Genomic DNA, 21890 nt, shown 5'->3' with positions numbered 1-21890 from the left:
AAAAGAACAGATTTGGTTGACTTCACTTGATGGGCAATCTGGTGGTGGTTCTTTGATGTCTGCATGAATTTCACCACCTTGCAGGTCATATGGAACAACCATTCAAGATGTCTTGGGGAACCACTTGCTAAGAAGCTGCTTCAAGCTTTGCTGCAGGTGAAAGGCTGAATGCTGGGGCCATTTGTGGAGTCTCCTAGATGAGCTTCCTCATCTTTCTGTAATAAAGGATGATGTTTGGAGGCAGCAGGTGGGAGAATCGCTGACAAACTCTGCCAGACAACTAGCAGATGAAGTTGAGCTTCCAAATTAAGTGTGAGGGAGAAAGGGGATTGGGTGCACACTGCAAAAGGACCGTTGGCATGTGCAAGTGGAGTGCAAGCAGAGCTTAAATCCGTACTGCAGGAAAGTAGTGCAGGGGTAAAGCTAAAACTCGATTTGGGTAGGTCTGTATGAGTTTGGATTAGATTTGTGTTGTGGAACGATGCCACGGGAACTTCATCGTGTTAACAACAGTTTGCATGGGAAAGCAGGGGTTTCTGACTGTGAGGATGCTTTCCATGCATTTCATACCTAGAAGGTAAGGGGTAAATTGTTCAAAAGATAAGAAAAAGTCGAGGTCCCTTTCTTTCAGAACCTTCTTTCTCATTTCAAGGCCAGGTTGGACACAGGGGCTTGGAGCAACCTGCTCTAGTGAAAGTTGTCTCTGCCACTGGTAGGGAGTTGGAACTGGATGGGCTTTAAGGTCCCTTCCAACCCGAACCATTCTATGATTCTGTGTCTTTGGAGAATGAATTTTGGAGGTATGTTGATATATAAATACGGAGGAAGGCACATAATGGCATCTCCAGACTCTCCAGTGCCTCTAGCTCTTATGAGTTTTTAATTCAGATTCGGTTTTAGATCACATAAAGGTTTATATAATTTATACACAAGTGTTCAGCTACACTGCTGGGAATGCATGTGATTAAGAATACATGAGATGCTTTTGTATTTTTCCTCAATACTTGCTCTTACATTTTACAGACCTCCACTGCACCATGAAAACATTAAAATCGATCTGTTATTTATTTGCCTCGCACAAAAATTCACTCAGCCACTTCTGCGTGCTCTGACAATCAAATATCCCACAGCTGACGTTCATCACAGGTTTCTTTAGTGAGGCCAGAGGAGAAAACATACCCACATTGATCACCAGAAACAACATCGAGCATCTTCCATTCAGTGTAGGAGCGGGGTGGGTTTGGCAGACTTTGCAAGTCATTCAGCTGCGGCACGTTTGCTTCTTTGCGGCGATGCACTGGGACAGGGCTCATCCTGGGAGCAGGGTGGATTTGCATTCAGTTGGAAATGGAACAATTGATTAGAATAGCCCTATAATGTTCCCTTTCAGGCTGTACCTCTCTTGTTTTCTGGGCTGTGAGCGCCCGGGCACTGGGACTACAGGGCCTCTGTGGGGAGAGGCCGTGGCTGGTGCTGCCCCCCTACCACAGGGCACAGCCCAGCCCCTCGGCCACCGTGGCAGCACCTCAGGGGACGTGGGTTTAAAGAAGGGCAAAATGATGCTGGCAGCAAGGAGTGAGGGAGCAAGTGTGAGGAGTGGCCCTGTGAGCCCAAAGGGGAAAAGAGGAGAGGAGGGGGAAGAGAAGTGGCCTTGTGAGCCCCAAGGGGCTATAGGCTGGGGCCAGCCGTTGCCCTGTTACCAGAACACATTCGAGTGCCACTGCTGTGGGAGTTAAGTGTTGGACATTTAAATAGACCAGACACCACAGGAAGAAGGAGGCATTTTAATGTTTGTGCTGTTGAAGTGTTTTGCTAAAGCACTACAAAGTGACCTCATAGGGAAATTCTAATTAATCAAATAAATTAGAGGCGAGGTATTGGAGGGTAAGGGAAATGTGCTCTTGCGCTTGTAAACTCCAGACCCCAGAGAGGAAAGAATCTTCACTGAGCGCTGTAGCTGTTGACACAGCTTCTGTTATGGTTACATCTGTGTGTGCTCTTCTCGGTCTGGCTTTGCCAACATAGCTAAAAGAGAGTCATCTGGAGTCTCGTCTTTCTTTGCATTGTGCTTCAAATTCCTTAGTAAGGTCTTGAACCAGGCATTATTGAAGTTGATGGTAGCATTTCAACAAACAGTAGTGAGCGTCGTTCGGGTCTACCTCTGTCCCTGTAAGTGACATCAGGTTGGTTTAGCGTGGCAGTGATGAGTAAAAAGGACAAGCTAATTCTCAAATTTTAAGGGTGTGAAGCACACTGGTTATTTGGCAAGTTTCGTCACACACGTGGTGTTCAGATGATTTTAAAGCACTGTGTACAAGACAATGGGAATCTGTCTTGTCCCTTTGTCTTTGCCTGGCCTGTTTCTTTTCTCTCTAACTTTTTATATCTAATCATGTAGATAGTAGGTCATAGAAAAGATCATAAAATAGAATAATTAGGGTTGGAAAGGACCTTAAGATCATCTAGTTCCAATCCCTCTGCCATGGGCAGGGACACCTCACACTAAACCATCTCACCCAAGGCTTCATCCAACCTGACCTTGAACACTGCCAAGGATGGAGCATTCACAGCTTCCTTGGGCAACCCATTCCAGTGCCACAGCACCCTTACAGTAAAGAACTTCTTCCTTATATCCAGTCTAAACTTCCCCTGTTTAAGTTTGAACCCGTTACCCCTTGTCCTGTCACTACAGTCTCTAATGAAGAGTCCCTCCCCAACATCCCTATAGGTCCCCTTCAGATACTGGAAGGCTGCTATGAGGTCTCCATGCAGCCTTCTCCAGGCTGAACAGCCCCAACTTCCTCAGCCTGTCTTCATACAGGAGGTGCTCCAGTCCCCTGATCATCCTCGTGGCCTCCTCTGGACTTGTTCCAACAGTTCCATGTCCTTTTTATGTTGAGGACACCAGAACTGCACACAATACTCCAGGTGAGGTCTCACAAGAGCAGAGTGAAGGAGCAGGATCACCTCCTTCGACCTGCTGGTCACGCTCCTTTTGATGCAGCCCAGGATACCGTTGCTTTCTGGGCTCCAAGCGCATACTGAACCCTGCTCATGTTCATTTTCTCATCATCCAACACCCCCAAGTCCTTCTCCACAGGGCTGCTCTGAATCTCTTCTCTGCCCAACCTGTAGCTGTGCCTGGGATTGTTCTGACCCAGGTGCAGGACCTTGCACTTGTCATGGTTAAGCTTCATGAGGTTGGCATCAGCCCACCTCACAAGCATGTCAAGATCCCTCTGGATGGCATTCCTTCCCTCCAGGGTATCAACAGAACCACACAGCTTGGCTTGGTATATCATTAAATCTTCTTAATATATGTGCGAAGATAAAAGGTGACAGCTGTAATGGAAAGAACTGATCACAAATTACTTTTTTTCGTGGCAATGTCTATGGTAAATCTGTAATATGCTTAAGGAAACAGAGACCATTCTTACCAATAAATCGATGCTACTTCATTTTGGGTGACTGTCCACCGAGGATCAGCCTCGCTGCAGTTGGCCTCAGAATATCATTGACGTTGGTCACAAACAATATACTCTTTAATATCCAGGGTACAAAGTCCCTTTGACATCTGCCATCTCCATTCCACAGTCAAACTCTCACTGGTGCAATATCAGCTGTAATTGAACTTGCAAATTGCTTTGCATTCTGAAATGCTGACTGCTTAATTATGATGGGGAAAATAGCATTCTACAGCCGCGAGCTCAGTAACTTTGTCACTCAGAAGCTATGGAATTATACATGTGAATAATACTTGCTGTAATGTATGTTAATACCAGTGCAATATGCAGAAGGACCGCTCTGCAGACGTGGTCTTACTTCAATGTGGAAAGGAGCAGAAGCAGAATAGACCACAAAATAGAGAGAAGGGAGGAAGTGCTGGCCAAGGCCTTGCTTCCTTTTATCCAAAAGGTGTTCAAGGTAGAATTGTGGAATGGTTTGGGTTGGAAGGGACCTCAAAGCTCATCCAGTTCCCACTCCCTGCCATGGGCAGGGACACCTTCCACTATAGCAGGTTGTTCCATGCCCCATCCAGCTTGGCCTTGAACACTGTCAGGGATGAGGCAGCCACAGCTTTTCTGGGCACCCTGTGCCAGTGCTTCACCATCCTTATAGTGAAGAAATTCACCCAAACAAGATTCAAGAGGTTGTACGGTTCAACTCCCAGCTCAACCCACAGGTTTTCCATGGGGTATTGCCCAGTCAGTTTATCCTTAGCTTCAGGTCTTCATTTGAAAAACAGGGACTGCAAGGACCTTGTTTTTCAGGCGTACTCTGATGGTTAAACACAGAGATTGCTTTGAGGTGTTTGAATACTATGCTACATGAGTCAGCCTCAGTATGTGTATAACAAAATGGAAGCCTTTCTTTCCAAACACCGTGATTATGATGCCACATTTTTTTGAGGAATTGTGTTTCTGAAAACCACTGTTTCATTTCAGCCTGGAGCAGCAATGACAATGCAACTTTAAAACTTCTAGTCTGGCTGAAAGGGGCACATTTAAGACCACACAGAGATACGACTCTCATCCGGAGGTGACTCTGGATGAGCTGTCTCAAACATCAAAAGCTGTAAATCACTGTAACGTGCCATAGCTTTGCTGCTTCCCTGTGTAGCAGCTATCCCATTTGGATCTTGCCCGTTTTTTCCTGTATAATGTTGCTAGTGTGGTTTGAATGTACACCACAGACCATATCTATAGCCCAGTGAACTCGGTGCAGAGTCTTTCTCTTAAATGGATTTTAGCTCAAGGTAACTCTTTGATAGTACCTGATATCATTTGCATACATAACGTCTCTCTCATAGGTTCACACAGCACATAGGTTGTTCAGAAAGTTTTACTTTCATGGAGAACCTCAGTGTTGAGCTTCTTCCTGATTTCCTCCATCAGACATCTTTTCTTGTGCAAAGGGAAGTGTGTCGGCCTCTGTCTGTGGCTGAGTTATTACTCTATAAGAAAGCAGCTGTGGAGCCTGACAAGATTACACTCAGATTACAGTCTTAAAATAGTGGATGGACTTGATGGTTTTCCTTCCAGCCATCGTACCATTGTTGTCATAAGAATGAATGATAATTGCATTGCTCTGTATTGTCACTGCATTCCTTGTGGTATGAATAGGTTCATTTAGTGGCACCATCTTGGGCTGTTATGAAAATGAGAGATCTGAACTTAAGTCTGTTACATCTTTTCCTTTCTGATTCAGAGCCAAATCCTAGGGTCTGAGCGCAGAATTTAAGTAAATGTTGTATTTGCATCCTGTGGTTACAAGCTTTACAAAAATGCTGCTACTTTTTCATAAGCTAGAAAAATACCTGCAAGTTTACGTGATTTTAGGATTAAAATGGATTGACCCTAAAAGGAGATAGGAGCAGAGTTAGGAGTAGATCTGATTTCTTCCATTATTCAATGCCGAAGTCAGTTGACATTTTATAGAGATACTATGCTGAATAGTTTGGGCTGGGGACAAGAGGTAAGAAATTGTCATTGTTGAGAGTCAGATGCTTTGAGATTCTTCTGAAATTTGGAAGATCTGTTTTACTGCAGGCAGTAACTGAGTTAACTAAACCTATGTGGTTGAGAATATCTACAGATGAAATCTAGACAAAAATACCAGGCGAAGAAAAATGCCTCAGATTCTTTCAGTTAAGCATTACTCCTCAAACACAGACTACTGGATTATTTCTTTTCTTAGTCTAAATGTACCAGTTGACACCCTAAAATCAACTTTATGCAGGAGACTTGACAGGGAAATTCATCCTGATGTAATAAGCACAGCTCCACTGAGATGAACGGAGATATTTAAGCTGAGGCTAGGACTCAGCTTTCTAATTTGCCAGCAGCATATGAAATGATCATTTACATTGGCGCTCCAGTGAGATATGAATTGAAAGGCAAACATAAAAATTACAGTCAAAGCTTAGTTCCCACTCCAAAGGTGGTTCAAAGCTTTGCTTTGCTTGCATTCATATACCCATTGACTCACATTCAGAGGAGGTCAAAGTTACCTGTTCCTTTGCTCGGTGCTCTGTTTGCTAGTTTCTGGGTTTCCTCTGGAAAGCAAGCTTTCTTTTTCCCTAGAAGGCTCCTTTCCTTGATAGGCTTTGGTTTATTTTCTCTGTTCTTGTAGCCCTCTCTAAGCCTTATTTCCCACTGCCCTTGATTATCTGTAGACACTGATTATGAAATGAATTATCTTTGGTATAGGTAAAGGGGTGTGCAACAAATAAGGCTGAAAATGAGGTAAGAGTAATAAAAGAATATAGGAATAACTGGATGAAGGCCAGTCTGATGATGGTAGGATCTTTCACACACACCCTTGTCTGAGTTGAACATAATATCTGTGAGTTACAAAATCCCTACTTGAAGTTAATTGGTGCTTTCTCTGGATCTGTGTTTCTCTCAGGACAGATATCAGTGGATGGATTTATGCGATACCTGAGTGGAGAAGAAAACGGCGTTGTTCCACCTGAGAAACTGGATTTAAATGAAGATATGTCTCAACCACTGTCACACTATTTCATCAATTCCTCACACAACACCTACCTCACAGGTACAGTATTAGAGAGATTGGAATTCTTATCTTAGAAAAGTTCATAGCATATTTGCAGTGATACCATAAAATGAACTAAAAGCATCAGCATTGAACAATGATGGAGCTTAGTTTTCAGGGGAGCAAGGGTAGCACATGATTGTTGTTCTAGCTGCTGCACACATACATTAAATGCACTTCTATTACACTTTTTATATAGGTGGGTAGCAGTTGTGTTAAGTAAAGGTCTGGTCTGAAACCCAGTGAAGTCCATGGGAAGTTTCCCTCAACTTAGATAGGGTTCTAGATTATGGCCCTTTTTTGGAAGGAGAGGGAACAATGCACTTTTTATGACAACTAAGGAAAGCCAAACAACTGTGCGAAGCAGAATATGGGAAACATCTCTGTAGCTAATAAATTTGCCCCTAAGCATTAAATCTGACAGTTTGTTGAGCTCCATGAAATCTCTTTGATTCGGAGATTAAGAGAGGTCCCAACATGGCACATAGCTGTCTGACAGTCCATTTGTATCTGCAAGGAATGGAAATCTGGTCTCTGACTATCTAATGGCTGAGCTGAAATTTGTAGGTGCTGTCATGTGTTTAAAAAGGCTGAGAACCCAGAAGCTCCCATTAATTTGAATGAATGAGTCTAAGCTGCATTGTTTGCACAGCAGTCAGCGATGCCTTAAGATTCCAAAAACCTAAGACAGTTGAGGAATGCAACTTTAGGCACTCATTTTTCAGTCTAAGATGCTGTCACCTTGCGAGAAAATAATTGTAAATTCACTATTTTAGTTTAGTTTATGTAGGAACAAACATTTTTGAGAAGCAGACGTGCACAGGGAGTTCTTCCCTATCTGATTTGGTGTTTGCCTTGTCTTGCCATGTTTGCTAATGATTTAGCATTATGATAAAAAAGAAGAAGTAAGGCTACAGCGTGTGCTAAAACCGTGGCTTATGGATAACGTGAGCTTTTAATGTTATTAACTTGCCTTAACTGACCCAAGGTCTTTAGAATGCCAGTATGGCAAAACCTAAACAAAACCATGCAGTGGTGATGCCCAACTTAAACAGACCACTTGGTAGTTACTTTCATCTGGTCTGTGTTTGTTATAGCACGTTCTACAGCACCTTCTAGTGCTTTCATAAGTGAATGGGCTGTCATTGTTTCCATTAGACACCATTTTTCAGAGGTTTATGTCTTGGCTGTGAAATATGTTTTGTGCTAAAAACTTGTCATATAAGGATTTGGCTTGACAGCTATTTTGTTTCTCTAAATTAAAAGGAGTGAAAATCAGTGTGGCCACTTTGAAGTTATGATTCCAATATGCAGAAATTTATACTTGTTGGAAGAGTGCAGACGTGTCCAAAGGAAAAACAATGCTTAATAATGATATTTTGCAGGCCTCTTACCTCCAGGATGGACTTTGTTCTGTCAGGGAGGATTAGGGCCCACTTAAGGCAAACGCTGCAGCTTTTCTGGAAGAAAACAGTAAAGCTGTTGAATGTGGGAAGCATAGGCCCACAGGGAGGACAGACAATGCAGTTTAGAGTTGGTCTGAAGAGATAAAACTGCTCTCCCCTCTATCAGCATGAATTTATAGCTAGTACCATACCACCGATTTTTGATCAGGGTTGATCAGGACAGTCATGTTCTAAAGGTCTAGAAGCACAGAAGCCAAAAAAACCAATGAATTAAGGATGGGACTTCACAATTAATCCAACCTAATCTAAGTCTTTTAACTGCACCACAAGTGACATATTGAATTACTGCAGAAGAAAGCAAGCTTACCTTGAAACTATCCAAATTCACTTTCAATTGTATGTGAAAGTCTGCAAATCATCTCAGATTGCATCTGCAATTTTCTTTGCCTGCATTTGTAACTCATTTCAGAAGCTACATGTAGAAGTATGATCTTCAGTCTCGATTTAACATAACATTCCTGGGTTAGTAAGTTGGAGAGGGTAAACCAGAGTAAACTCGGGGAATAGTGCAAAATAAGTTGGAGTCTCTTCCAAATTCCATTTCAGAGTGTATATTTTCACATTTACAGGCACAAAACACATGTCCTTCTCTTTTAGTGGCAGTGTTCAGTAACTGCGTGGCAGCTGGCCGACAATGGGATTAATGATTTGATTTTGATCTGCGTATTACTAAAGCTGACACCCTTAGCTTTTGCTTTGAGGCTAGACCAGATACAGCAGTCACGTTGCTGTTTGCTTTCTTCCAGCAAGGACTTAGCAAAATGAATAAAATGAATAGTGGCAGACTGTTCTTTTTCCCAAGGTTTCAGTAGGGCAGCTCAAGTGCTCATGGCTTTGGAAGGGAAGCTTCGGTAGCACCTCTGCCCTCTCTGCACATGTGAAATAGCATGTAGTCGTGTCATAATTATGAGGACAATAAGAAATCCATTCAGTCTAGCAATACTTTATGATTACTGTGCTTAATGCCCTACCAATTATCTCTGCCTTTGTTAGTTTTCAAACCCCGAAAAAGCATGCACCAAGAAGCATTACAACATAAAACGAAACATGTGCACACTGAATGTATTTTTAATTATGCCGATCATTTTCCTAGCCTTTGGTAGAAACCCTTGGCAGTACATCAAGTCCTGATTATTTATTTAGAAGTGTTACTGCTTTCTTTTTCTTAGGGAAATGTGATTTTTAAGAGCGAAGGTAAAACTCCATGAAGGAAGAAGTGATTTAGAGCGAAATGTCATCTTTTGGAAACTTTGTTTTACGGTCTCTCATCTTTGTTCTCACTGCTGTCACATTCATTGATTTACTGCTTTGAACACGTAAGGTGCAACCCTGCATTTTTTCTGGTTTCTCCCCAGTCTCACCTCAGATTACTGCTTTTGTCATAGCGGAGAGTGACTTTGCAGCTTTTCTCTCAGCAGCACCCAAAGTCAAAGACAAATGATAACGTATCGTTATCAGAGCTGCACACTTTGGTGGCTATGAACGTCTGTGAACGTGGTGGTGTACGTGAAATGCAAAATATGAAAATCACAAGCCTTTCACATATGTTTTGTCATTGGCCAAAAGGATAAACTATAGCAGCAGTAGGTTACAGAGCCATCAGTGTAGTGCGCATAGCCAATGGGGGGCTGTCCCATTCACCTTCAGCATCTGCCTCCCTCCTAGCAGTCCAGTACTTTCAGTTGTTTCTAGAGGGCATGTTCTCTTCTTTATTGCTGCTGTGGCCTCTCCTTTACTGTCGTCCAGCTTCTCTGGTCTCAGCAATTCCTCAGTTATAACCATTGCTGCGCTCAGCGCTTCCTTGAAATCTTCTTCACCTTCAAAGCCTCCAAAACAGTTTATTCACAGCTTCACAGAATCACAGAATGGTTTGAATTGGCAGGGACCTTAAAGCTCATCCATTTCCAACCCCCTGCCATGGGCAGCAACACCTTCAAAGTTGCTCCAAGCCCCATCCAACCTGGCCTTGAACACTTCCAGGGATGGGGCAGCCACAGCTTCTCTGGGCACCCTGTGTCAGCGCCTCAGCACCCTCACAGGGAAGAACTTCCTAATATCTAATCTAAATCTCTCCTCTGTCAGTTTAAAGCCATTCCCCCTTGTCCTGTCTCTACAGGCCCTTGTAAAAAGTCCCTCTTCAGCCCCTTTACATATTGGAAGGCTGCTGTAAGGTCTCCCCGGAGCCTCTCTTCTCCAGGAATACAATAGCTTTCCGGGCTGCAAGTGCACACTGCTGGGTCATGTAGATCTTGTCATGTTTTCACATGACTGCTAAAGTTTTGAAATCTGAGTGTTCATACAAATACTGTTAAACCCCAGTTTATCTTTTTGTTGTCCTAAGGGATACCTGCCCTCCGTTACCAGCCTCACCAACGCCAGTTCTGTCTTTCTTAAGCCCTATTATAGGTGAGGGAATTTTCACTTCTAAAAGTGACTGGAAACCTCATAAAAGAGAGAAAGAAAAAAGCCCAAATGTATATATTGCATCCTTAAGGCAACATTTATTATTCGAATACACATCAGCAACTGACACCAAAATTTCTAGAGGCAGCTTGCATCCAGCACCAGCAGATGTGAATATAAAGAGTTTTAAAATGCATTGTTTGGTGTGATGGGAGATAACTGGACTTTCAAGAAGGAGAAGAAAAGTCAAGATCATGAAAGTGTTTGTTTCCTTTAAGTCACGTTTCAGTCACTCACTACTGCTTAGTGAGGTTTCAAGATCCCCTGTTCCTTCTCTTTAGGCCAACAACTTGAAGGACATTGAGATGAGGGATATGTTGTTTGAAGCATCTTGAAATGAGGAATACATTATTTTCTAAACCTCCTTCTTAAAGGAGGGTAGAACTGTGTTGAGGATCAGGAAACCCCTCTGACTCCAATAGTAGCATTTGAAGATGTTCAAATAGCTGAAGTCGTAAGACAAAGATGCAGAGAGCCAGCAGCAGGGGACAGGCTCTGTAAATAGGTGCCTGCAGGTTGCAGTCCCTCACTGCAGTGGTAGAGATTGGGCTGGTGATGCAGTGTCTTTCTCAAGTGGGTCCCACAGCTGGGGCAAGGGTTACCCCATGCACCCCTTGCCAGATAATGTCCATCCCACAGCCCAGCTGCAGCGTTGGAGCTGCTGCAGTTCTGTTATGGGTTGAGCAGGATTGCAAACCCAGAGGCTGGCCCTCCTGGCATACGCAGGTGTTGCATCTTCTGCTTGGGTGGGCCCGAATCAATACTGACAGCAAGTGTATTCCTGCTGCTGGCTGGAGCAAGCCTGACTGCACGTCCTGCTTTGGTCCAGTGTGGAGTGTTAAAAATAGCAGCCATAGGGTGCGACAAGCAGCAGCAGGACGTGTCGCAGTGTGGGGTCTAATTCTCTTGTTCCGTGCATGGCAAAGTAGCTCGGAAGCAAAAGGAATTCAGATAAATGTACTGTGTCTAAAACCGATTCAGCCGCCAGCACCTTCTGGTGCTGCTGGAGTCAAGCGCCAGACTCCCAGCAGCCCGGGGCTCTGAGTTTGCAGATTGCAAACTACAGCCTATGATCCGGAGCACTGATTGGATTTCCAGGACTTTCCTGAAGAAAGGAGGTTTAGCACCTCGTGTTTGCACATGGCAAAGGGAGCATGCTGGCCCTTCCTGCTGGGCGAAGGTGGTGCCATGGGTGGGCCAGGGAGCAGAAGCAGCCTGTGTTCTAGAGTAGTGAAGAGTGAGGTGACCCCACATATATTGGTCCAAATATCCCCCAAATTTGGGACGATGTTTATCTTAAAATGGTAACTAAATTTCAATTCTATGTATTGCAAATAACTTTCACTTCGAAAAACAGTGGTGGACATACCCCCCACAAGGATGCAGTTGCTGAGAAATGAACAGCTTGAAGTTATAGAGATGTGAAACTGATCCGTATGGAGAAACATGGGTCATGTCCTCAGCTTCTCTCAGTCAGCACAGGCTCATTTTGCTTAGGCATAGAATCATAGAACAGAATCACAGAATAGTTTGGGTTGGAAAGGACCTTAAGGTCACCCAGTTCAGCCCCCTGCCATGGGCAGGGACACCTCACACTAATCCATGCCACCCAAGGCTCTGTCCAACCTGGCCTTGAACACCGCCAGGGATGGAGCATTCACAACCTCCCTGGGCAACCCATTCCAGTGCCTCATCACATGATTTGAAGCAAGTTTTTGCCAAGATCTGGTTTTCCTTATCCGCTGTGGGGTGATGGGATACAGCTATGGCATTACAGTAGATGCTGTGTGTATTACAGAAGGGAAGCCAGGATGCTTTCAATTTCTAGTATTATAAAATTGATCTGTAATCAGGATATGAAAACTACCATACTTGAAGGATTCCCTTTGGTGCCTGTGTTAGCCCAGTTCAGAATGCATCTATTTAAGGGCTGGTTTGGAAAAGATAGAAATAGAGCCTCAAACCAGAAACTGATAAATGATATATGCAGAAAACCATTTGAGGGAACATTCCTGATAGTCTGTATTTCAGAACAAATAAACTCTTGAGGCTATTAAAACATTTGTTAGCATTTTGCACTGTGACTGGGAGCCTTTCTGAAGATTGAACGGTTTGGAGGTTGAATATCCTCTTATCCATAGCAGGAATCCTTCCAAAACGTCTGAGCCTTATTAATAAGGTAGTGTGAAGAAGTGTCATATGGCAAGTGAGGCGTGCCATGACTTACTTAAGCACTTTTGAAGGTTAAGGATCTTGTAGTCTGAAACACTTAGCCATAATAACGGCCAGCAGTCTCTCAGGGAGTACAGTAGAGTTTGTTAATCATAAACCAATTTGTTAATCCAAATTCAATATGCTGTGAGGGAAAAGAACAACAACCTGAAAACAGGTTTTAAAGTGAATGTAGTTTTTAGGCAGCTGAGTTTAGCAGATCCGTATAATGAGAGCAAAGTGTTCACAAGCAGATGCGTAGGGATGAATACACAGAAACTTGTGCTGTCGTATCCTGATCCATGCTCATGCTTGTTTGTATCCTGCAAAGAGCCACTGCATAGCGAAACTGCACCAACGTGGCTTTTGGGTGGGTAGAGATCATCTGCCATAAGCAAAGGGGAAACCAGGAAAAGATAAGTAGAAACGAGAAGGCAGGTCGTCACTTTGCTGACTGCATTTGGTTTTTCAGAACTTTCCAGAACTGACCAAATTATTCAGTTATATATTTCCCATTGCTTCCACTACGGTCTGAGGAATCTTTCTGGATTTCAATAGGAGTAATGTTAATGCCTTGTGGAGTATTTATGGTTGCTCAGGCTCTTGTGTCAGACCCAATGAGTGAACAGGGGTTTTCAGACAGAAAAGGTTTTCTGTTACAGTTGTTAGTGAAAGGTAAGAGCAGAGAAAGCAGACAATGCGAGTTAGTGAAGCAAAACCCAAAATGTGTAATTCCCAATGTAAAACCTAACCCCAGAGGAGGTAAAATGAGGACTCCTCTGCATTATATTATATACTAATTTGAATAAATGATTTATATATCCCCCTTCAGCAAAGAATCTTTAGCTTAGATGAGCTCACTGCCTCCTTAAAATGCCAAGTCAATTCCCTTCTAGAAATGCAGGAATGTCTTCTCAGGAAGTCTGCTAGGAAGCAGGAAATGGCATCCATTTTCCTCACATGTAAAGCCTTCCTTTCCATTACCTTTACCTCCCTACTGCCAGACATTTGTATCCATATGACTGGAATCAAGCCTGTCGCAGCAGATGAAGACATCCTGACTGGATATTCTTCCCTGAATACAACTGGACTTCTTTATTGGTTTATTTGTGGGGTTTGGGGTTATTTTGTACTTCCTGAGTTTGGGAAAAGCGGAATTTTCCTTGTTTATGTTTAGATTTTTATTGTGTCATTGTTGGAAACTGGTAGTTCAGTTAATTTCTCCCTACATAATAGAATCATAGAATCGGGTAGGTTGGAAAAGACCTTTAGGATCATCAAGTCCAGCCAATCTCAGGTCTGCCAATCGTATCACTGAGGGCCTCATCTACATGGGTTTTGAACCCTTAATAATGCAGTGTCACCTCAGGAAATTCAACTGGCCAACTCAGTGTGGTGATGAGTGCATTAAATATAGATTTGAGACCTCCTCATGGTGCCATCTCTACTGAATGCATTGCATGTTATGAGAAAATGTGATCTTGCTGTCGTGGGTCACCTCTGAATTTCACATTGCTTGCCAAAAGGTAACAAAGTCTTTTAGAACAAAGTTCCTCCCTTTCCCTTTCTTTTCCTTTTCTGTACTCAGTGATGTCCATCAGAAGTTGTTTAATTGGTTTCAATCAGTTACTTCTCCTCACTCAGAGCGTTTTAACTGAGGGCAGGATCCAAACCATGACATTGACTCTGCCTTATTTCCATTGCAGTCTTTACGCTTTCTATGTGCCTTTGAGCGTTATTCCCCTGAGCCGAGGGTAAAAGATCCTGTTAACTCTGATTGTTATTAGATCATTTATATTTATTCCCAAATTACTTCCCTGTTTCCATGTCCTTGTGCTGTTGTAGCTGGACAGCTGGCCGGGAACTCGTCGGTGGAGATGTATCGGCAAGTGCTTTTGTCAGGCTGCCGCTGTGTGGAGCTGGACTGCTGGAAAGGACGAACAGCTGAGGAAGAGCCGGTCATTACACACGGATTCACTATGACAACTGAGATATCCTTCAAGGTACGGCTGTGCAGCTCACTGATCTGTGCAGCTGGGGAGGTTTCTTCCATGGGAAATGCATCATAAATACATTGCAAGGCCATAACTGCATAGGTGGAAGGGAATAGAAATGTGATCTTTTAAGAGGAGGTTTCAGAGCATGTGCAGAATCACAGGAGGAGAAGAGTTGCAGGATTTGGACCTTGCACAGGAAGAGCTTCTTGGTCATTCTGGCAGTCAGAGGAAAAAGGATTATATGGTGAGATAGTCTGCGCCATCTGGAGCTGGGCTCAGTGCCCAGGTCCATACTGCTGTGCACATCCCTTCAGTCAATCTCACAGGGAGAGAAACAGGGTAGAGCACAGCCAGGGCTGAAAGAGCAGGTATTGCCGCCACAACTGGTTTTACACAGTGTGAAATGGGTCTGTGGATGCATCTGGAGGATGGGGAGGAAGGACTGGTTGGTGTTACAGCTCTATAGCATGCAGCAGGGAGGAGAGCTGAGACGAAGGCCACAAGCATTTGAGCAGCAGTAAGCAATGCATCAGTGTACTCTTTCTCTCTTCTCTGCCTGGTAGGTGGGTATGGTGGACAGAAGTGCTGAACTGAGGCAGGAAACGGCAGCTATCATGAAAAACTCTTCAGTTTGCAAGCCTTTAAGTTCCTGTGAGCAGAGAAGAGGCTACCAGATGGGCAGGTCCCACCCACAGGGTCCAGACACTCAGCATTATAGTCCCAATTTAAGAAACGAGTAGCAGTGTGTGCAGTGTTACCCTTATCCCCGATAGGTGGGATCAGATCTGAAGCACTGAAGGATGAAAAGGAAAAAATTAGTATCTTTGGAGATTGCAAGGGAATATTTGTGTCATTCAAACCTTAAATATATCATCTGTATTACTGAATTCCATCTTCCATTTCCTTTCTCTGTAATGAAAGGTAGGTACTATACCCTTAGCAATAACTTTAAATTGTTATCTTCCTGTTATTCTTAAAGATGCTTTTGATCCAGTGTTAGAGGGGCATGATGGAGGTGTTCTCCTATAATAGTAAGATTGGTACTCAGCACAGCTTATAATGATAATCAGGATGTCATTTTTCAAGTGTGAAGAAATTGTTCTTCGTCTGAGACACTAACTCACTGTGGAATTATATTTCTAGACTTGCCTATGTGCAAGGTGATGTGGAAAAAAATGATAATGGCTGAATTTGGTAATGTTACAGGTGTTAAGAGTGGCTTCTCTGCTAGCTACAGCTGTGAAGCATGTCTCCCACACTTGAAGCATGAGTTGTTGGGGGGTTTCTTTTGTCTTCCTTTACGGAAAAAAGCAAACAACACTGCCACTACAGACAGAACACCACGTTTTACTCACACCAGAACACTCTTTTTCTCTATTTCAGTTTGTTTTCTCTGACTCTTCACTGATGGAGTTAATCACAGGAAAGCATCAACCAACGTTCTTGCACATTTGTTACTTACTTTCCAGTTCTGTTTATGTGAAGCCAGTGGTGTTTGTAGGCACAGAATTTGGCTGCTGAAAGCCCCTTAATTCAGGAAGATAGCTCTCAACTCCTTTGCTCATGAGCAGGAATTTAAATCAAAGTTAATCTGATTCTTAAAAGGATCAGGAGCAGGAAGGAGGATTATCCCTGGTTACTTGGATGTGTGACCCTAGATGCTGTGTCTGCAGGATTGATATTGGGAGGTATTTTGAACCTACACAGGAATATTTCATCTGTCACTTCAGGGCAAGCGGTTTTTCCTCCACACAGAAAAACGTATTGACTGCTGCTTTCTTTTCAGCACTCCAAGTGTGCTGCTTGGCTGAGGAGGAGCAGAATGAGAGTGAAATAATGTCAGAAGCGTGTGAATCAATACAGAGTGATCACTGGGTCTTGAATGCTGATTCATTTATCAGCTCACGCTTTCGGCGTGACCACGGCACACAGTGCTCCTGTTTGGTCTGTCAGTTTTCACTGCCTCAGATAGGCTTTCCGAAGCATGGAGACAGAAGCAATATATACTCCCCTTCCTTAGGTCGATGGGGGGTTTGTGGGCTTTTTTGTTTGATTGGTTTTTATCCTGCTTCATGGCATACAGAAAGCAGTAAGGTTCTTCTCAGCTGCAGATGCTGAGCTGCTGCCAGGGTGAGATATTATGGGGAACAAACAGTATTTTCCATGCCATAACCAGGAATCTGTGTGTGTGCACTTTATAAATACCTGGGAGATATGGTTCAGGTGAGTTGTTCTGCAGCTGGAGTAGAATGAGCAACTTACCAGGTTGTTCCTCTCTGAACATTTGCATTTACATTTGAATGCAGTGCAAGGCTCAATCACCAGCACCCCTGTTTCTCCACTGAACCAATGAGTGAGCTTCTCATCCTTAGATTTCATCTGTGTAATCCTGATTTTCCCCAGGCATGCTGGATTCCATCTCTTTTTGGAGTTGAGATGGCAGTTGAAAATAAATGTATGGTTTTACTCCACAGCTTGAGCAGTGTGTAGGAGCAAGAGAGGCATCAGGACTGCTTTTCAGCAGTACTTATTATATCCAGCCTCATGTGTTCTTAAGTCTGCATGATTCTCCAGAACCAAGGGGTGGCTGCCAGCACTAATGATCTGGGTGGAGAGCATCAGGATGGGAAGACTCAATATTTGCAACCCAATTCTCAGCCCTGCTGTTCCCTTGTAATGCCAAAATTGCCTGAGATGCTTTTGACAATCCCACTGCTTCTGGACAGCGTTAGAGTGGTACAAGCTCTTGGTGATTTACTGGAGCTGTAAAGAAAGTGTGCAGCAGGAATCATTCCATCGTGCATTCTCCCATAGAACTGCATCTGTGAAGCTGCAGCTTCCTACCTGCCTTCATCCAGCCTTCTGCATCCTTCACTAGTCTTCTAGTAACTGCTTTGCCTTTCTTTCAAGACTAGGAGTGCTCTTAGGTGAAGTGCATGATTAGTTATAGGTGAAGCATTTAAATATCTGATAATTTCAGTTATTAAATGTAGTCATTCACCACCTGTGTGTGCTGAGCTACTTTCTCATCTTACAAGAGAGACTACAACAAGTTGTGCATGAGCTGTGTTTTGTTTTAATTGCATGAAGACTTTAACTTTTGTTTGTATCCTAGCTCATAGCAGCAAACCTTGAGATGGGTTTTGCTGTCCTTCCAGCCTTGGATTCTGCAACCCAGCATCAGAAGACTGTACCAGAAGCTCAGCTTTCATGTTAGGAAGTGGATTTCCTGCTGTTACACATAAACCTTTACAAGTATAGAAAATGACCAAAAGGAATCCCCAGAGGAGGCTTGTTTGAAATTAATCTTTTAGGCTTTGGCCCTGCTTATGACTTGGGAGGGAACAGGCTTCTGGGTTCTTACAAACTCCAGCGTTTGACAGCAATGGCTATGGGAAGTCTTCAGTGTTCCTTAAATTCTTCTGAGAAAAGATTGGTGTTTCAATAGGGAAACACTGAATCATTTGTATTGGGAAGTGCATTACTGTATTGTGCACCCCACTAAAATTAGTGTTATCAGAGGATTTCTTTACTAGGTTTACAGTTGTTGGGTTCCATCAGAGCTGAAAGGAAACTCATGTAGAAGTTTCAGTTTCTGAGCCCTCTGTTTGATAATTACTGTGCAGCCAACTCTTTCAACCAAGTAATGTTGTTTCTGTCTTTTGCCTTAAAGGGATTTCTCTCATCAAAAAAGAGGGAACTAAAGCTTATGGGATTAACAAAGGGTTTTATGGATACGTGCTCATGCTGATGATGTTTAGAAGAGATGTATTTGTCAGAGCATGCTTATTATTATGCAAAATAGTTCATGAAAGTCATAGCTTCAGGCGTGGAACGGTTCCACACAAAGATTGTTTCATGTTTAAACTATTGATTTAGGGAGACATAAGTCATTCCTTGAGAAATGCAGTGCTTGAGGCTCATCAGACAATTTGGAGATTTGATTACAGTTCAGGTTGAAGAATTTGGTTGCTGCCAAAGCACATTCCAGGGCTTTCTGGGATGTTTAGAACAGAAGAGCTGATTTAGGGCAGTCTGGGTATGATTTCAGACCTTTTGGGGTCTTTTCTGTCTTCAAGGACCAACATCCTGTTTCTTTAAAGACATGAACTTGTAACTGTATGTATTTTGATTCTTTAGGAAGTAATAGAAGCTATTGCTGAATGTGCATTTAAGACATCGCCCTTTCCAATCCTCCTTTCCTTTGAAAATCACGTGGATTCGTAAGTAATTACCATGTTTTCCTCTATGGTGCTATATTCATTGTAAGGTCTGAACAGAGAATAACGTATGCACTTGTGGCAGTTTTATTGAATAACATGACCAACAGCTCTTAGTGCAGAAAACCTTCTATCAGCCTTTGTAACCAAGATGATCAGAATGAATTGGGCATGCTCTTAAAAACCTTCCTGAATTAGAACCTTTTATAGGAAAGAGAGAGTTTGAATAATTGTGAGACAAACTGTGTAAACTTCACAGCGTCAGTATGTTCTGCTCTACCAGTACTTCATCAGAGAAAAAGAAACTCTATTTCACTTCCTTATGACCCTATTCTATGCTATAAGCGAATTCTGTGAACACAATTTCATCTGTTTCTTGGGTGCTAGATGTAGAGGCCAAAACCATAGATCAACTAGGAATCCAAAATAGGTGCTGTGGATGGCCAGGAACCATCCTGTTGCTGCCAGAAAATACCCCTTTGCTTAAGCTGTTTTCCTTTTCTTCTTACAAGAAAAAAGGACAATTTTTCTTTGTAAGAAAAGAAAAAATAAGTGAGAATACTTCTAAATTTATCCCATTGATCTATTTGTTACTGTTGTTATTTTAGCTCTTATTTCTCTGAGAAGTTTGACATTAACTTTGGTTTTGACTCCAGAGACCACGTAGCTCAAAATGGGGTGACACTGATTCATTTCAATTGCCTTTTCCCCTTTTGTTTTCTGCTGTGAAAACATTATCAGCAACTCTGGGGCCAGTATGGACTGAGAAACTTTAATGTGGAATAAAAAGTAATCTTTGGGGCAGCTCTGATTTAGCACAGATCAGAAAAGATGGTGGCAGTTCTGTTTCTTGAAGAGGAAAAGGGCGAGTGCTAACCGCTTTTCCATTGGTTTAGGAAGAACGTACTCATAAGGGAAGGAACTGGGAGAAGCAGCCATGAAGGAATGTTTCTAAGAACAGATGTGCCAAAACTGATCAAAAATTATATAGGTAGAAAAGGTTCAAATCTGAGAGCTGGCCTACACTACCTGTATATACAGATGTGGTGCTTAGGGACGTGATGTAGTGGTGGACTCGGCAGTATTAGGTTTATTGTTGGACTTGATGATCTTAAGGGTCTTTTCCAACCCAAGTGATTCTATACCTTACAGTAGATGTTTACCTTTTGTGGGCAAATCTGTGATTGCCCTGCACACATTTAAAGGCCATATGGTTATGATTCAAACAGCTGCCTGTTAAATCCTGCTTAGTTAGTCCTTTCTTCCTCCGAAAGACCACACAGATACTGTATGTATTGAATTTCTTTCTTTAATCAGTCCACTCCTTTCTTTTTGGTGTAAGTTCTATCACTTTGGACTTGCTTATTATCATGTACTGCTGTAGGGTTTAACACACAATGCTCTTAGAGTTTCCAAATACATCCTCTGGTCTTTAGAACTAAAGATCTTAACCATCATTGTTCAGTGCATTGTATTTTGTATTTATTCTTCCATATTTGTTAAAACATACATTCACTGTGTTACCGTAAGGCAGAGAAAAAGCAGCATGCAATTTATTTTAGCCATAATGTTACCTTTTTTTCCCCTTCAAAGTCATTAAGACACCTTCAGCTGAATTATCCCAAAGTGTATTATTTGATGTCCTTTTCCATGCATGGCTATTACAGTTTTTTAGCAAAGCAAGTTTGCAAAACCAGTATCAAGTATTTTCTCTTTCTGAGGCTTTATTGCTATTTATTATTTGCTGCTGCAGTAAATCATCAGATTTAATGTGTGTGATTTCTAATTGTGCTTTGGCTGAGAATAATTTCTAGTTATTTTACCAACTGCTACAATTATCCCTTCATTTCTTCACTGGTTGCTAGAGAAATCTGCAATTAGTCATGCCACTCACAGAAACCTTCACTTAATTTCATGGAATGTTCCTTTTGTCTTTTCATTTACTTGGAATGTTATTTTTCTCCTACATCTCTAAAGATGGACTTTCCCCAAAGCATTAACACAACTGCTTTTATAGAATCGCTGTCTAACAGATCTTATGGTAGCAGTTCCTACTTTGGAGTGACCGATTTTTCCTTCCAGTTTTCCAGTTACTCGAGTCAGTATTCATGTGTGAGATGTTGGTCCTTTTGGCTTTGGTTTAAACCAAAAGACAGTTTTAGCCTGTGTTCTGTATTCATGGCTTTTAAACAGGCTGTGTTTATCAGAGGTAAGTCAGTTTTAGATCACCACCATAGATATGACAGCGTTAATCACCACTGGACTTAAAATGCAGTTTTTCTTCTTTCTGGTTCTTTTTGTCCACATAGGCAGCAAATCACTGATGAGCACACAGTGTTAATCAACTCATTTGGCTTTCTTTCAATGCTTTTCCTTGAAGGACTCCTCTATAATACCTTTATAGCGTATGAAGAATTCTGTTTTACTGTAACTGCACCATGTAGTATATTCATTCTTGCTTGGTTTTATACATTAAGAAGTTTAGAAAAAAGGGGAAAGCATGTAACTTTGAGACTAGATCCAACTTTACGTGTGTCATCATTTATATTGACATCAAAACGTGAACACTGCAAAAAGCAAGAACTTAGAAAAGCTATGGCTCTATAAAAAAGAGTAGGAAGGTTCCCTGAAAATCTTACAAAGACCTCAAGAAGACCTTGACGTTGAAATTGGGCTTGCAGGAAGATAAGCAATCTGCAAATCTGAAAGCAGACACTCTGTAATTACAAATGCACTGATGATATAGCGAAAAGGTTAAGAGATCCTTGAGCAGTATCCGTATAAGATTGCTTCCAAGATTAAATTTAATTACAGTTATTCATATTGCTGGTTTCTTGCTGGAATTGTTATTTCAAACATTAACAGGGTTTTTATCACTTTCTTCCTCCACTCAAAATTATTTTAGACTCTTCTGGGAAGCATCTGTGTTTTTGTCTTAGGCAGAAGAAGTATCTCTGTGGAAGTGCCAGTAACATAGT

The 21890-nt window shown here is 42.3% G+C and overlaps 1 protein-coding gene across 4 annotated transcripts in view; it reads left to right on the top strand.

Moving 5' to 3' along the window:
• Positions 1 to 21890, top strand: part of PLCB1 (phospholipase C beta 1) — a 401428-nt gene that overhangs the window by 276395 nt on the left and 103143 nt on the right. For all 4 annotated transcript variants that reach the window (XM_061461564.1, XM_061461567.1, XM_061461566.1 and 1 more), the window contains 3 exons: positions 6409 to 6555; positions 14541 to 14698; positions 18833 to 18915. In XM_061461564.1, coding sequence (XP_061317548.1) covers positions 6409 to 6555; positions 14541 to 14698; positions 18833 to 18915 — 388 coding nt within the window. The remainder of the gene's footprint in view (positions 1 to 6408; positions 6556 to 14540; positions 14699 to 18832; positions 18916 to 21890) is intronic.

The sequence above is a fragment of the Pezoporus flaviventris genome, unplaced genomic scaffold (genome assembly GCF_033815535.1).
Source record: "Pezoporus flaviventris isolate CSIRO_AGI_PZ_B2104156 unplaced genomic scaffold, CSIRO_AGI_Pfla_v1 ptg000031l, whole genome shotgun sequence".
In the NCBI taxonomy this organism is placed as follows: Eukaryota; Metazoa; Chordata; class Aves; order Psittaciformes; family Psittacidae; genus Pezoporus; species Pezoporus flaviventris.
Note: the sequence above shows the minus strand (reverse complement) of the source record. Positions and strands in the feature narration are given on the sequence as shown.